Below are 16,715 nucleotides of genomic sequence, written 5' to 3'. Positions count from 1 at the left end.
ACTTTTTTTGTTTTGTTTTCACTTTCATAGAATGAAATGTGCCCTATGGTGCTGGGGACACCACAGTGACCAGGACAGCCCTGGCTCTGCCCCCATGGAGCTCCCAGTCTATAAGGACATCAATCCATCACCGGTGATAGCCTAGGTGTTCAGGGATGGGACAGAGGAACTCAAAGGGGGGCCTGACCCAGCCTGGGCAGTCAGGAAGGGCTCCCAATAAGGCCTGGAGACTGAGGAGCTAGCTGGTTAAGGGCAGGGCAGAGGAAATACAGGTGCCAAGGCCCAGAGGGCAGGCGCCTAGGAGCTCCTAGTAATTGCCAAGAGCCCTGTCAAATCTGAAAGGGTGGAAGCAAGTGGGCCTGCAAACTAAAAATAAAAAATAAAAAGCCAAAGGCTAATGTCACGTGCTTCTCCACACGCCTCTCCCAGCCATGACCTTAGAGTTGAAAGTCTCAATTTTTAAAGAGGGAAGAACCGGCTGTGGGACACTTGGCTCTCAGAGGTACCTCTAACTCGGATGTGCCGCCTAGAGGGCCAAGGGGCCCGAACGCCTGGGCTGGAAAAAACCACCACCAGCTTTTCTTCCGTGTTTAATTCGGTATCACAGGAGCACCAATAAATAGTTCCTTCCCGCCCCCCCAGTCTTCCTCCTGCCCAGGACAAGGCCCGGGGGCTGGCTTCCCGTCGGGGGAAGGCACCTGCAGCCCCGACGGCGCGGCGGCTCGGGCCAGCGGAGCCGCGGCACCTGCGGAGCCGCGGCACCTGCGGCTGCTCCGCCGCGTTCCAAAGGGGCGGGCCCGGGATCCCGGAAGTGGGCGGGGCCTCGCCGGGCCGCCCCCTGCGCGGGTGGGGCCGCTCACGGCACGTGGTTCTCATCAGCCGCTGTCACCACGACGTCCATCCAAATGCGCATGGCCTCGGGGCTGGGCGCCACCATGTAGAAAAGGCGTTCGTAGGTTTTCACGCAGAAGGTCAGGCGAGGGTTGGGGCTCTGGGGTAAGGGGAGGTGGTTAAGAGGACACACCTGTTGGAATCGCAGCCTTGCTACCTATACAGGCCGTGTGGCCTTGGACAAGTTACTCTCTGAACCTGTTTCCCCATCTGCCTTCCTAAATAATACTGCCAGCCTCGCTGGGTTATGAGGATTACATGAATTAACACAAGAAGGGGCTTAGAACTTGGGGAGAGAGGCATCTGAAATGGGTTGAATGTGCTCATTTTGCAGGAGAGAAAACTAAGGCTGGCAAAAGGAAGTCACTTCCCTGATGTCCCAACCGATTGCTTTCCACAGCTATTTCTAAACACTGTACAGGCTGCCAACATTTAAATTTCTGGCACTGCACTGTTATAAAAGTTTGAATTCCCCGAATCCTCTAGGGAAAAAAAAAAATGTGACATGGGGCCCATTCCCATTTGGCAACTTCGGGCAGAAGCTGGAACCATTCACTGTCTTCTCTAGATGCTCCCAGGCTGCCCCAGCCCTCACCCCGCCCTCTTCATTCCTCATCCATTCATCTCTAGCTTCGCATCAGAGTTCGCCAAAGTTATGCTCTAAATCTTTTGCTCCAAGAAAAGCAACAGTGGCTGAGAGCCAGAGACTGCACTATTAATTTTTGGCCCCTGCAGTGAAATGACCCGTTGATCCCTTGTACTGGGTGGAGTACCCTGACAGTGGGGGCTGTGGGTGGCCTTTCCCAGGAACTAGCTAAGTAAGGTTTGACTGCAGGGGCTCAGACCAAGACAGGGCAGCACCAAGCAGGGACTTCACCTTGAAGGCACAGCGTAGGTGGTCATAGTAGACTTCCTCGATGGCCTGGAAGTAGATGACGCCTTTGAGCTTGGACTCCTCCTTATCTGATGGGGAGCGGGGGGAGAAACAGAGCCAGTGAGAGGGGCATGTGTGTGTGGGGGTGGATGTGTTGGGCGGGGTGGGGGTCACTGGGCCCAAGTCCTGAGATTGGGGTTGGGGTGAGGAAAACAGTGACATTCTGAAGGTCCCTAAGGTATACTGTGGTTGGGAGGGGAATGAATGTAGATGCTAAATGGGAAACTGGCGTGGAGTCTGGACAAGACTGGAGAATGGGGCTGGGGCCCCAGGTCCTTGAATGCCTTGGTCCCAGACAAGGGAAGGGACTCAAGGAGAGGCCAGATTCATTGATTCCCCTTGAGAAAAATTGAGAGGGGCCTCCTGGGTGATGCAGGTGGGGAAGGGCACTGAAAATGTGGGTTCTGACTCCTCCTGGGTATCTTAGGAAAATGAGGTCTGGGGAGCCAGAATTGTACCGAGGCAGGCTTTCTATAGGAGTGGGTGTAGATCTGGACTCCTGGGTCCTGGGTCCTGGGGGAGCTGGGAGCCCAGGCTCCTGAGTTGTAGTGGGTCAGGAATGATGAGTAGGGGAGCAGACTCCTGGACCCTGGGGGAAGCCGGGAGCAGGGGCCGACTCCTGAGTCCTGGGGATCGAGACCCATGGGTCTAAGAGAGAAGGAGTCGGGGCGGGACTCCTAGGTGTCTGGGGGGAGGCCTTGGGAGTAGGCTCCCCCAGGCCTGGGGGCCCACAGCCGGGTTTACCCGCGTAGTAGGCCAGGCGGCGGGCCTGGCGGTCAAAGCAGAACCACCGCTTCCTCCAGGTCTTGATGCGGCCGCCCATCTTCACCAGGGGCCCGCGGCAGCAGCTCCCGGACACCTGGACATGTGGGCAGCTTTCGGGGTTGTGGCCCCAGCGTTCCAGGTGCTGCCGGAGATCCAAGACCCGTGGGCCAGGAGGGCGGGGCGGGAGCGTGGGCGGGGCCTGGGAGAGGAGAGAAGGGGGCAGCTGACGGCATGGGGTCCGCAGGGGGCCTGAAGCGTGGAGCCCACAGGGTAGCTGGTCACGCAGCTCACATGCAAGGCATGTTACAGCCTTTAAACGGTAATATTAACAATGACGCGCCCTGGCCGGGTAGCTCAGTTGGTTAGAACGTGGTCTCCATAAGCCAAGGTTGCTGCTTCCATCCTGGGTCAGGGCACATACAAAAATCAACCAATGAACGCTTAAATAAGTGGAACAACAAATTGATGTTTCTCTCTCTCTCTCCCCCCCTCTCTAAAATCAATTATATATATATATATTTTTTTAATGATGATCATGATGCTGAACCTGACAGCTACACTGACTATGAAACTGCATGAGCTTTTCCAGCATCTGCTCCTTGACTCCCCACTGCCACCCTGGGCACAAGGCTACTAGGAGCCCCATATTACAGATGAGCAAACAGGTACGAAGAGATGAACTAATCCCCCCAAAGTCACCTAGAGCTTAGGCGGCATAGCTGGGACTGGAGCCCAGGGCTTCATGGCCTAAGAGTTCACCCTGAAACACCAAAGGCATGTCGGAGAGATGAGGCAGCCCTAGGTCAGGTTCCCCAGAGTGGGACCCTAACATACCGCCTCTATAAAACAGGGACCAAACAGTAAGTGATCAATAGATGAGAGCACTGTTTCTGTTGCTGCTGTTGTTTCGACAAAATTAGTGACTATTAAGTGTGCTAAGCACTTTATAGGTATAATTTCTCGGCCCACTCAAACTCTCTGGGAGGGTAAGTACACTATTACCCCTGTTTGTTTGCTTGTTTGTTTGTTAGATAGAGAGGAAGAGGAACAGTGACTTGCTGCTCCACTTACTGATGCGTCATTGGTTGGCTCTTGTATGTGCCCTGACCGGGATTGAACCCATAACCTTGGTGCATCAGGACGATGCTCTAACCAACTGAGACACTCAGCCTGGGCTATTATCCTGATTTTAAAGGTATGGAAACCAAGACTCAGAGAGGCTGTCACTAGGCCCAAGTCACACAGCCAGAGACGACCAACCCGGTGCTTCTACTCCTAGGCACAAACCCAGAGACACACTGGTTAATAAACGCTGCTGCTACGAGGCAGGGCGCTTCATTCTTAATGGGCTGGAGCTTGTGCCTCACGCCGGGAAGCTCTGCCAGCCCCCGGCTCTATTTCACTCCCTGGCTCCTATCAGCACCTGACATGCTCCTTATTTTTGCTTGTCCCCCGCCTCCCCCCCCAATAAACAGCAGCTTCCCGAGTGCAGGGGTTGTCATCTTGGTCCCTGCTGCCACCCAGGGCCCACAGCGCAGTAGGCACCCCATAAATATAGACTGAGATGTATAAGGAAGCGGCAGTGGTTGGGAAAACAAGCAGCAGCTTGGGAACAGTGTGCTCGTCACAGGGAAAAATGAATTCGTGAAAGATGGCTTGACCAGGGTTTGTGGAAGTGTAAGAAGATTCAAAGGCTTTTTCACAACAGAAAACACCTTCACCTCCAGAGGTGCGGCAGGAGGAGGGCTCAAGGGTGACCTTCACGTTCCCCACACGGTCACATTCTTTATAACAGAAACGTATTCGTGCTTTTAGGGGAGGTAAAAATAACATTTTAATAAGGAGCCTGTTAGCGAAATCCAGAATGTGGGAAACTCTACAAGATAAAAGGGCTCAATCTTTTTCCATGAAAAAATGGCATTAAAAAAAAAGTGGGACCCAGCCGGGTGTGGGTCAGCGGTTGAGCATCGACCTAGGATCCAGGAGATCATGGTTCGATTCCCGGGCAGGGCACATGCCCGGGTTGTGGGCTCGATCCCCAGTCAGGGGCGTGCAGGAGGCAGCCGATCGTTGATGACTCTCATCATTGATGTTTCAACTCTCTCCTTCTCCCTTCCTCTCTCTGAAATCAATAAAAATATCGTTTTTTTAAAAAAAGTAGGCCCTGGCCAGGTGGCTCAGTTGGTTGGAGTGTTGCCCAGTACACCGAAAGGTTGCGGGTTCAGTTCTAGGTCAGAGCACATGCCTAAATTGCAGGGTCGATCCTGGTCAGGGTAGTGCAGGAGGCTACCGATCAATGTTTCTCTCTCTCCCCCTTCCTCTCTCTCTAAAATCAATAAAAACATATCCTCCAGAGAGTATAAAAAAAAGTGGGGAGGGAGGACTTTTAATCTCAGAGATTTGAGGCATTCAAAAAAATGCATTGCCTGTGCTTTGTTTGGACCTAGAGTTAAATAACCAACTATAAAGAGACAATTAGGGGAACATGACTATGGGCCAGGTATCAGGATGTTACAGAATTATTAATAGTCTTGATAAGGTATGACAGTGGAATTTTTATGTTAAAAAATGCTCATCTATTAGAGATACACAGTGAGGAATGGATGAAACGATACACCTGGGATTTGCTTTAAAATATTCCACTGCAGCGTGTGAAGTAGGTGTGGGACCAGCAATCAAAGTTGGCAGCTGAAACAAGACTCAATACTGGTAACCACTGAACCTGGGTGGGGGGCACATCGGGGTATATTCTCTCTACCTTTGCATATGCTTGAGTAGTTCTCTAATAAAAAGTGTTTTAAAAGAACCAAAAATAAACAACCAAAACAAAATTTTAAATAATTTTTAAAAGCCACAGTTGCCCTCATTTGGCAGTAACTGCTGACACTGTCACCCACTTACAGAAGAGGAAACTGAGGCACAAAGAAGTGGAGCATGTTACTTAAGGACATGCTCTGGGTATGGACAACCACAATGGGAATGGAAGCTACGTCTTTTTAGTTCCCCTTCCCTTGCCAAGCCCAGGACACTTTTCTGTGCCATTGGAGAGGAAAGAGTGGGATAAGAAAGGGCAGAGGCCAGGGTGACAGGAGCAGGAGAGAGGTGTGGTGAGGGCAGGAGACTGACCATGATGGCAGGAACAGCGGGGCCCGAGGGCACTTCTGCGGTCCTTCTTGTTCCTTCCTGTGGGTTCAGGACGCAGTCAGTGAGGACACCAACCAGTAAGATCTGGGAGAAATGTGCTGGACCCCTGGGTCTGAAGGAGGAGGGGCTGGGGACATGGACTCCTGGGTCTGAGGGAGGAGAGGCTGGGGGCCTGGACCCCTGGGTCTGAGGGAGGAGGGGCTGGGGACCTGGACTCCTGGGTCTGAGGGAGGAGGCTGGGGGCCTGGACCCCTGGGTCTGAGGGAGTGGCTGGGGGCCTGGACTCCTGGGTCTGAGGGAGGAGGGGCTGGGGACCTGGACTCCTGGGTCTGAGGGAGTGGCTGGGGACCTGGACTCCTGGGTCTGAGGGAGGAGGGGCTGGGGACCTGGACTCCTGGGTCTGAGGGAGTGGCTGGGGACCTGGACTCCTGGGTCTGAGGGAGGAGGGGCTGGGGACCTGGACTCCTGGGTCTGAGGGAGGAGGGGCTGGGGCCTGGACTCCTGGGTCTGAGGGAGGAGGGGCTGGGGCCTGGACTCCTGGGTCTGAGGGAGGAGGGGCTGGGGCCTGGACTCCTGGGTCTGGGGGAAGAGGTGGGGCTGAATCTCCTGACCCTAAGCAGGAGGGTCTGGGGTCTCACCCTGGCCTTGAGCAGCCGCTCCCGCTCAGCCACAGCCTGCTGCAGGAGCCGCTCCATGCGGGCAATGTCTGGGTAGAGCGCCCCACAGCTAGGAGGGGGGAACAGAGACCAGGGCAGGTTACAGTGGCCCTGCCTCTTCCCCCATCTTCCCACCTTCTTCCTGATGCCTCACCTATTCCCAGAGCCACAATTCAGCAGCTGATAGAGTGAGTGCCTCCCAGAGTCTCCTGCTGCTGGTGGGAGGGCTGAGGCCTCCAGGGGTCCTGGGGGAGAGGATGTAGGGCTAGGAGGCTGGGATTGTCCCTTGTCCAAAACCCTCCACTTCTGCCCCAACAGGCATCCAAGCCCTCGAAGGGTGGTGGTGAGGGAGGAGGGTGTGTGGGGATGGAGGGGGGCAGTCCTCACCAGGACAATGGAGGGACAGAGGTCGGGGGGATCCCCTCTGGCTCAGTCTCTCTCCCCTCTTCCGGGACAGGCTTCCATTCCTTTGGAGGCCGATGGAGCCCTGAAAACACACAAGATGCTCGATTTCAAATGGAAGTCAGACGACTGACTGACAAGTAAAACCACCATCTAATTGGCACAGATCAAAAGCTACTCCAAACACGATGCCGAGTGAGAGCTGCGAGTCACAGGGGACCACGCGGCGGAAAGTGCAGAGCGGGCCAGTCCACAGACAGGAAGTGGGTTGGCAGCTGCCAGGGGCTGGGGGGGACAGCTGGGCGGCGATGGCCAAGGGCGCTGGGGGGGGGAGACAGCTGGGCTGCGATGGCCGAAGGGCGCTGGGTTTCTTTGGAGGTTACGGACAAGCTCTGAGTTGTGGTGATGGCTGCACAGCTCCGTGAATATACGAAAGCCACTGAATTGTACTCTTTAACTGGGTGGCTTGTAGGGTGTGTGAGTTATATTTTGATAAAACTATCGGGGGGGTTCTATTGGAACAACCTTTATGGAGGTCAATTTGGCTCTTTTTTTTTTTTATGACAAATGCATACGTCTTGGAGCCCCAGTTCCACTTGTAGGACTATATCCTGTGGATATACTCATACGTACGCAAAATGAGCTGAGTTCAATGTTTTCCCCTCAGAAGCCTGGAGACCACCACAGTGCCCACAGAAAGGGCAGGGATCTCCCCCACTGTGGGAAATTCTGCAGCACATCCAGTAAAAGGAGGAGGTGCTCTTTATATCCAGAGAGAAAATAATCTCCAAGATAAAAGCCAGTCCAGAGCAGGGTGGAGATACTGTAACTACGCATACAGAGGGCGAGAGCATATGCACGACAGAATGCGGAAACAAAGTATCTCCAAGGAGACCCAAGAAACTGGTCACCGGGCCGCCCCCAGCAGATGATCTGAACGGAGGGAAATAACGGAGGAGCCTTTTCTCTGAGTATCTTCCCATGCCCTTTGAACTTTGAACAAGGGGAATATTAGCTTTAAAAAAATAAATAAACATGACAATTAAATACAACCTAGCCCTGCCAGTGTGGCTCGGTTGGTTGGTCATCCCAGTGCACCAAAAAAGGTTGTGGGTTCGACCCCCGAGAGGCAACTGATCGATGCTGCTCTCTCCCATTGATGTTTCTTTCTCTCAAGACCTCTCTCTCCCTCTCCCTTCCTCTCTCTAAAATCAATAATCTTTTCCTTGGGTGAAGATTAAAAGAGGATCACCCCCCAACTGGAAGACCAGAGTCAGCCTCCTGGGTATTGACCCAAGGCCCAAGGATAAGAGTTGGCCAGGGAACACTGAGGGGAACAGTGTTCCAGGTGGAAGAATCGGCAAGTGCAAAGGTCCTGAGAGAGAAACAAGCATAAAGTATTAGCTGGTCGGTGCTCCCGCAGCTGAGCAGAGCACTGGGGAGAGTGGGGAGAGGAGGGCAGGGGCCAGGTCATGCAGGGGCTGGTAGGCCATAGTGAGGCCTGGGGGGGCACTGAAGGGTTCTGATGGGGGAAGACTAAAGTAGGAGGGCTGTTGTGTGGGCAACAGATTGTTGGGAGACAAAAAATAAGATGGAAACATCAGTGAGGAAGCCAGCATAGGGTCACAAAACCCAGAAGTGGGTAGGAGAAGGGTATTCATAATTATAACACTACTGCTAATTGTCACTGTAATCAGAGTACCTGCAGCCCGCATCCACTGAGCATCTACTATGTGCCAGGCGCCATGCTAAACCTTTAACCATTAACCAGAAGGTGCTCTTATTCCCATTTTGCAGTGAACAAACTGAGGCACAGAGACATGTCTAAGTTCAGCCAGCTGGGAAGTGGCAGGACAGGTATCCGCACCCAAACAGAGGCCCTAGTTTCCTAAAAGGCACAGGCTGTGGAAACAGACAGACTGGTTCAGATCTGGCTCTGCCACTCACCGGGGGTGACTGCGGCAGGCCATTTCTCTTTTCAGGCTAGACTTCCCTTCTGTAAAGTGGGCGACAACCCATTGCCCTGCCTTGGCTGATGCGAGTATTAAGCAAGTGACCTCACACAAAGCACACAGAAGAGTGCCTGGCCAGGCCCCCAGGTGACACCCAGGCGCAAGGCGGGGATGAGATCCTATCAGCAGGAACAGGGTGCACCTGGCCTTAGAAGCTCCGTGTCCACAGGAGCCAATAACTCAGGAAACAACTCCACAGGAATGGACACAGCTTCCCCCTAAGTATTTATAGATATGCAACTTATTTTATAAAGGTCATATTTACGCTCTGAGTCGGTTGCCTGGCAACCCAGCCGATACTCTTTCTTATCAATATGCCCTGTTCAGATGCTTTTAAAGTTTACTCCTGGGTGCACATGTTCCCATTTCTCCAGGGGTGGGGCGGGGTGTTAGGCAGAAGGAAAAAATAAATAAAGCTTGAGCCTGATAAAACTAAAAATACCCCTTGATCAACTTTCCCTGTCCCCCACAGCAGAGAAAGCCACAGCGGGAGTTCTGGAGACGCAGTGGCCAGTGGGGGAAGAGGGGATGGAGGCACCTGCAGGGAGCTGTGAACAGAGAAGAGGCAGGAAGAGGAGGAGGTGGCAGTGTGCGCGGTGGGGTCCTGGAGCACCAGCAACTGGCGGTCTGTCTTCTGTGTGAACAGGAGCTGTGGGAGAGGGTGAGGGTTAACAGGAGCTGGAGGGATCTCAGAGAACCCACCAGTTCCAGGATGCTCCTGCCAATGTCTCCAGTGCCAGCCCATTTCTCGGATGGAAAAAACAAAGGCCCAAAGTCACAAGAGGGCTGGGATGTGGTCTTACTGTCCAGTCTCCCAGCATGAGTGAGGACTGTGGGCAGAGACTGCCTGTTCCCCGAGGAGGAGCTGGGGGCCCAAACTCCTGGGTCCCAAGGGTGAAAGGGATTAGAGGCTGAGAATCCTGGATCCCAAGGGAAGAGGGGTCTAAGGGCCTGGACTCCTGAGTCTGAGGGAGGAGGGACTGACAGGTACAAGAAACCCCCATACCTTAGTGAGGGCCTGGTTGGGCTCAGAGAGGTCTCCGCCAGAGCTTCCCTGAAGGCAATTAAGTTCAAGCAGTCTGCTCCGTTCCTAGGGGAAGGCAAGGCATCACAGGCTGCCACACCTGAGTCGGAATGGGCCGTCCCAGCAGCAGGGAGGCGATGGGATGCCCAGGGGAAAGTAGGATGGTAGCACTGGGGGCCACCTACTTGTGTCAGGGCCTGAAGGGCCTCTTCCTTCTTCCGGCTCAGCCCTCGGCTCTCAGCTGCCATCTGCTCCCCCAGCGACTTCAGCTGCTCCTCCAACACCTGGATCCGGCGCTGCAGGGCACCCCCAGTGCCCTCATTACTCAGCATACCCAGCTGGCTCCCACAGAACTCCACCCCATGACAGAGACCCTGGGACCTGGGTGCCTGGGAGGGGCTGGCGGAACTCGAAGTTAAGCTTCCTGGTGCCTTCTTCCCTTTGGGGGGGTGCAGAAGAGGAGATGGAGGATTTGATATTCAAACAGACCCAGAGACCCAGAGAGAGAGAGAGAGAGAAAAGGGACAGACAGAAACAAACCAGAATATGTACAGAAAAGAAGAACTTAGATCCCAAGAGATGGAGATGCGGAGAAAGAAGACAAGGCAGAAACAGCCCAGAGATGGACAGAAGCTGTGTGAGTCAGAGGAAGGGGCTGGTGGGAGCCTCTTTTTGAACTCGGGTTTGACAGACAGAGATAGAGTGTGGTGGTGAAGACCCAGTAGACTCAAATCCCAGCTTTATCCTTTACAAACTAAGTGACTTTGGAAAAGATTACATGATACCCTGACCTTCAGTTTCTTCATTTATAAAATATGGAAAAATAAGATTTGCCTCCTAGGATTGTTGTAAGGATTCGATGACTAAATACCCATGAAATGTTACTGTGTGCCTGGAGCACAGTAAGTGCTCAGTAAATGTCAGCTATTGTCGTTACTATTATGAAGAACATGACACAGGCAGGAAACAGAGAAAGGGCCAGACATGGAGTGGAAAAGACAGAGGGCAATGTGAGGCAGGCAGGTTAGTCAGCCCAGCTCACCCTGTGCTGTGCCACGCTGGCCTGAAGCTCCTGGACCTTGGGGTCCAGCACCCAAGCTCCAGGGCTGTCCCGATGATCCTCCTCTTCCCGCCGGCTCTCTCGCTCCAGTTGCTGGAACTCCAGGTCCTCGTAGGCACGCTGGGCCACATCCAGCTGTTCCCTAATCTGTGGGCAGAAATGCAAAAGGGCTGGAAGCCTGGACCCCTAGGGCTCAGGAGAGTGGGGGGCTGGGCCAGGACTCCTGGTCAATGAGGAAGGAGGCGTTTGAGTCCTGGGGGTTAGGGGACTCTGGGGAGGAGGGGACTGAAGGCCTGTATTTCTGGGTCTTGAAGTGAGAGGACCCTGAACACCAGGTCCCTGAGAGGGTCCACAGGGCACTAACCTCCTGCATGCCCTGCAGAAGCCGCTCATGCTGGTCCTCTGGCTGTGAGTCGAGCTGTCCCTGGGCCTCCCGTAGTCTCCGACGAAGACGCTCCACTCGATCCCTCTCCTGGCTCAGCCGCCTCTGCTCCTGAAAGAAAAGCCAGGCTTTTAGCCTTCCCCTGAGCACAAGGGATGGACACAGAGGCCAGCAAGGGCCAGGTTGGCTGGACCTCAGATCCCTCCCTGCCTGGGCATGGCTCCATGAGGGCAGGGACCCTATGTGTCTGGTTCACTCTTGTACTGGCCTACCCAGAGTAGGCATCATATAAACAGTTATTCAAGAAATGAATGAATACAAAACATATCCATGCTGGGTGACTGATACTGGGACCCAGAGGGAGGTCAGACCTAGTCCCTGGGCTCCAGGTGGGGACACAGCCAGTTACAACCTGGGATAATCAGGACAATGAAATGCAGGGACTGTTGGAAACCAGAGGGGGGAGCAATTTCTACTGGGGTAATCCAAGGTTTTCTGAATGTAAGGATTTTAAGGTCTCAAAAATCTGAGCGCATTTAGAACTAGGGAGATACAGGGGCTGGAAGGGCATTTTGGGCAGAGGGAACAGCATGTTGCAAATAGTTGAGAAGTATGGGGAGTTTAGGGGAAAACTCTTGTTGGGGAGGAAGAAGGCATTGAGGGAAGAGACAGTGAGCACAGTGGGAGACAACAGCGGAAAGGCGGGCATAGCTCGTGTCGGGTTTGGCCAACCAGGCTGAGGAGCCCTTCTCCTGGGGCAATGGGGAGCCACGGAAGGACTGAAAGGATGGAATAGAATCTAGGCATGGAACCATCCCTCTGGGATGATATGAGGGGCTGGCACCAGCTCCTTCATGAGTCCTCCAAGCAATGAAGATGAGACCTACACTGGGCCTGGGCAGTAGGAGAAGGGCCCAGACTAGAGAGAGGATCAGGGAACAGAAAGGACAGGACACGCTGATTGATAGGCTTGGGTGTGAAAGATAGGGAGGCGTGCAGAGCAAGGTCCAGGACTCGCCTGGTGACCGGAGGGAGGGTGAGATAGGGACAGTGCAGAAAAGGGAGTTGCTGAGGTCAGCTTTGGTTACAGTGACTGAGAAGGGCCCAGACTCCAGGGTCTGAGGGAGGAGGGGCTGGGGACCTGGACTCCTGAATCCTGGGGCAGGAAGGTGCATCCAGGAAGCAGTATCTTAAGAAGTGGGACACAGAGGTCTACATTATAGGACGGAAATCAGGGCTAGGAGAAATATGGGCTTTTTGAGGATGAATGAGGACCCTGGACCCAGCTGGAGGAAATTACAACATACAAGATAAAGGCAAAGAGAAAACCTGAATTACGAAATTACCATGTTCTAAACTATGATGTTAACTGATCCAAGCAATGACCACCAATGGATGGAGGTTAAAGCCTTTAGTTAAACCATTATTAGGAAGGGATCAGAGTGACCTCACTGAGGTCCGGACACCCAGAAATGATGTCCCCTGACACAGCACGCAGGAGGCACTAAGCACGTGTGAACCTGATCCGGCCTGTACTCCTAACCCACCACCTGCTGCAGGAAGAGGAACATGGCAAAGGAAACAGGACACATCCTGGCCATGGGACAGAAGACTTGGTTTCTCCAGCAAAGAGTGTGGAAAACAGTCGTGGATAGAGACTATTAGAAGTGAAACAACACACACATGGCATTTCAACCCTTTTGGGGCCCTGATTCAAACAGCCAAGTGGCATTTTTGAGACAATCTGGAAACATGAAAACTGGAAATAAAACAATATTAAGAACTTATTAATTCTTAAGGTATGATGATGATGATATGGTGATAATGTTTTTGAAAAGGAGTTCTTATTTAAAAAGTAATAGGATGCCTGGGATGGGCTTCCAAACCCGGGGCTAGGGAAGCAAAGGAGCGGAAGTTAACCCCTGCTGAAGCTAGTGAGCGCGCCACGTGGCGGCAATCTGACTCTTCTGTTTTTGTTGGTTAGACATCTTTCACATTATGACATTAAAAGAGCAGAGAGAGAGGGGGGCAAAGGAAGAAACCCGAGAGTCAGGAAGGCAGGAGAAAAATGAGAAGCATCTGTCCACCGCCGCCTCCCAGTGCAGCCCAAGTATCACCACTTGGGGAACAGCGGTAACCCTGGTCCCAGGAGCCCCACCAGGGTATTCCTCTGACAAGGAAGGAGCCTGATGATGAAGACCAGCAGGACAAACAGACCTGTTCCCGCTGCTCCCGGCCGCCCTGCTCCGAGTCCACCTGCTGCTGCAGCAGCTCCCGCAGCTGCTCCTCCTCCCGCCGGACGGCCACTCGCTCCCCGGCCAGCTCGCCCCGCAGCAGGGCCACCTCCACCTCCATCTGCGGAGAGAAGGCGGGGGCTGGGGCCGCGGAGGCCTGGGGAAAGGGGGCGCTGGAGGCCTGGAGCCGGATCCCGCGGGGTCTGCAGCCTCACCTCGATCCTCAGCTCCTTCCTCTGGCGCTGTAGCTCCTTCACCCGCTGCTCCATCAGGGCCACTCGGGTCAGGGCCTCCAGCTGCTGCCCTCGGAGCCGCTGCGCTGCCCCTCGCACCCCTTCCTTGGACGGGGTGGGTGTGGGGGGCGTGGCTGGGATCTGCGCGGGAGGCGGGGCCTCCCCCTGGGACAGGAGAGGGCGCGGTCTAGCGGAGAGGCCTCCCCCCTGCAGTCCCTAAATCGGTCTCATACCCCCTCTGGGGGTCTTAACCGGCCCAACTCAACCGCCAGGCTTTTACTCAAGGGAGGGTGCAGGTCCGGGGAACACCCGGCCCCAGGAGGAGGTCGGGGGGCTCGCAGTCCCGGGAGGGGGGCTGAGCAAAGTTGCTTCTCTCTGACCAGGTCCTGCTCTCTGGGTGTCAAGCCTCGTGGGCCCTGGGTCTCCGCTCCCTGCCCCCGGGTGTCTGAGTCTTCTCCCCACCCCCCAGCCCCCGTTTCTCTGGGCTCATCTCTCCCGCGCGGTGCCCGTCTTTGTCTCGGAATTGCCAGGTCTCTCTTCCTCGGAGCGCCTCCCTCTCTCGGGGTGTCTCTGTCTCTATCTCTGCTTCTCTGAGCGTCTCTGCCCTGTTTCTGGGCGTCTGTCTCTAGACCCGTCTCTCCGAGTCTCTGTCTCCGGGTCTCTCTCTCTGGTCCTCCCGTGTCTCTGCCTGTGTCGGGTCTTGGTCTCGGTCTCCCCGCCCCTGGGTCTCTGTCCGTCTGGTCTCTGTACCTGTCTCCAGGTGTCTCTGTCTCTCACTCGGTCTGCGTCTCTCCGGCTCTGTGTCCGGGTCTTTGTCTCTCGGGGGTCCCCTCATCTCTGGCGCTCTCTCCCTGCCTGCAGGTGGCGGCCTGTCTGGTGCGCCCACACCTGCGCCCCTCGTCCCCGCACCTGCCCCCGCCCCGCGCTCACCGCGTCGCGGCTGCTCTCGGTGCTGCTCCCCTCTCCCACTTCTTCCTCTTCTTCCGCCTGCTGCTCGGCTCCCCGGCCGCTCGGCAGCTCCGCCGGGACCTCGGGAGCCTCCTGCTGGCGGGGGTCCCTCGGGCGCTCCTGGGGCTGGGAGGTCCCTTGGGGTTGAATCTTCGCGTCGCATTCTGGGACCCGCGGCGGGGACCCTTCCTCGGGGCTGCAGGGCGTCCCCATGGCGGTGGCGCGCTCCCGCGGGGGGCGGGGCCCGGCGTTCCGGGGGCGGGGCCTCCGGCGTGGGGGCGGGGCCCGGGCCCGCGCGCTCAGCTCAGCGGCTCCCAGGAGGCTCCGCCTGGAGTTCAAAGAATGGGGCCGAGCGTCCCCCGAGCGTCCTGCAGGTTTAGGAGGCGGGATTCCGTGGCTCCAAGGGCGCCACGCCCCCGGAGGCCAGACCGAAATTTGAGTCCGGGGTCCTAGCCTAGCACGCCCCCTATGGGTTCATCCCATCTGTCCAGGTGCGGCGCCTGGTACCCTCCCAGCAGCCCCCCACGATCCCTGGGCCACCTCACAGCGACCCCATCTCCTCCCTTGGGGGCTCCCGGTCCCTGCTCTCCGGAGCCTGGCTCCGACCCCCGTGTAGGGAGCGGCGCCCATGCCACCTCATCCAGGGGCTCAGGAGTCGCGGCTCCGAGTCTCCCTCTCTCTAGACAAACCAGGAGCCTGAGTCCTCAGCTCCTCCCGGGAGCAAGATTCCGGAGCTCCAGCCTCCTCCGCCCCCGCAGACCCAAGAGGCCAAGTCCCCCGGCCCCCGCTGCCCCGCTGCCCCGACCCCCTCACCCGCTCAGGATTCGGCGCGCTCCCCTCTGCACTAAGGGCGCTGTGGTTTCTGCCTCCGAAACAGGTGGCCGGGGAAGAGGGAGGAGAGAGGCTGCTCTGCCCCCTCCCCAGCAGCCCGGAAGTGGAGGGGGGGCCCCAACAGGTCCAACAGCTCCCGAGGGAGGAGGGAGCGACCAGCTTGCCCCGCCCGCAGTCCCAGCATCCGGGCATCCCTGCCCCATCGGCTCCACCCTTGGAAAACCCAGCATCGCCCCCCCCCCCCACTCTGCCTCCAGCGCCCCCATCCCTTGGAGGGCCAGGGGTCTTGGTCACATAGGTATAAACGCCTCTCTAATGCCCAGATCTTGGGAATCCTGAAAAGAAGGGAATGCAGATAGGTGCCTCTCCCCTCTAATGAGCCCTTTAGAAGGGCCCCGACCGGTTTGGGGAGCTGGGCAAGGGGAGGGGGTGCCCTGAGCTGAGTCAGAGACCCGCCCAGAGACCAGGGGAAGCGTGCCCCCCCCCACCACACACACACATACACACTTTGCTCTGGGGTGGAGGAGAGAGGTGAAAGGTGTGTCAGCCAGACCCTTTCCTCTCTGGGCAAAAACAGGAAAATAACTGGTGTGAGAGAGTATTGTTGGATGTCAGGAGCTGTGCTAAAACGTTATACATGTTGATTTAGTTCCACCCTTATAGCAGCCTAGCGAGGAAGGGATGTCTATCTCCACTTTATAGCTGGGGAAACTGAGGCTGAGAGGGACAAGTATGCCCAAAGTCTATACATGTTGTTAATGTCAGCGCCAGATATGTTCTCTGGAAAGTCTGTGTTCTTAACCATTAGGCATACATACCGTCACCCCAGCCAGGAAGCGTCTGGCAGACCATCCCAAATGACAGCGACAACAATAGCTAACACTCATCCTCATTTCCCGACTCTAGGCTGCACCTATGATGGAAACTACTCTGGAGGCCATGGAGGTGGGTGTTGTGGCTATGGCAGTGTAGGGCGTGGCTTTCATGGTACCTGAAGGCCTGGGAGAAATCAATGAGTATGGTTAGCATGGGCATTGATATGGCTGCTGTCACCCATTGTGCTGACAAAAGCTCTGTGGTTTCTGCTGAAAACCTTGACCACTTAAAACAATTCCCCAGAGATTCAGCAGCTCAATGTCAAATGATAAGAAATCCTCTTCTTTTCACCCATAGTTTATAACGGATGATCACCTCTCCAT

General features: G+C 55.5%; 1 protein-coding gene across 1 annotated transcript; it reads right to left on the bottom strand.

Moving 5' to 3' along the window:
- Nucleotides 1–584: 584 nt before the first annotated feature.
- Nucleotides 585–14,919, bottom strand: PHLDB3 (pleckstrin homology like domain family B member 3). Its single transcript, XM_081119110.1, has 15 exons — nucleotides 14,668–14,919; nucleotides 13,720–13,902; nucleotides 13,488–13,625; nucleotides 11,253–11,381; nucleotides 10,871–11,035; nucleotides 10,014–10,124; nucleotides 9,811–9,894; nucleotides 9,343–9,453; nucleotides 6,778–6,877; nucleotides 6,545–6,635; nucleotides 6,373–6,460; nucleotides 5,717–5,773; nucleotides 2,570–2,789; nucleotides 1,769–1,854; nucleotides 585–991 (listed from the first exon to the last, which is right to left on the bottom strand). Exons 1-15 carry the CDS (start codon nucleotides 14,896–14,898, stop codon nucleotides 857–859), a joined length of 1,929 nt encoding a protein of 642 aa, XP_080975236.1. The 5' UTR covers nucleotides 14,899–14,919; the 3' UTR covers nucleotides 585–856.
- Nucleotides 14,920–16,715: the final 1,796 nt, after the last annotated feature.

The sequence above is a fragment of the Miniopterus schreibersii genome (assembly GCF_964146895.1).
Source record: "Miniopterus schreibersii genome assembly, chromosome: 18".
NCBI lineage: Eukaryota > Metazoa > Chordata > Mammalia > Chiroptera > Miniopteridae > Miniopterus > Miniopterus schreibersii.
Note: the sequence above shows the minus strand (reverse complement) of the source record. Positions and strands in the feature narration are given on the sequence as shown.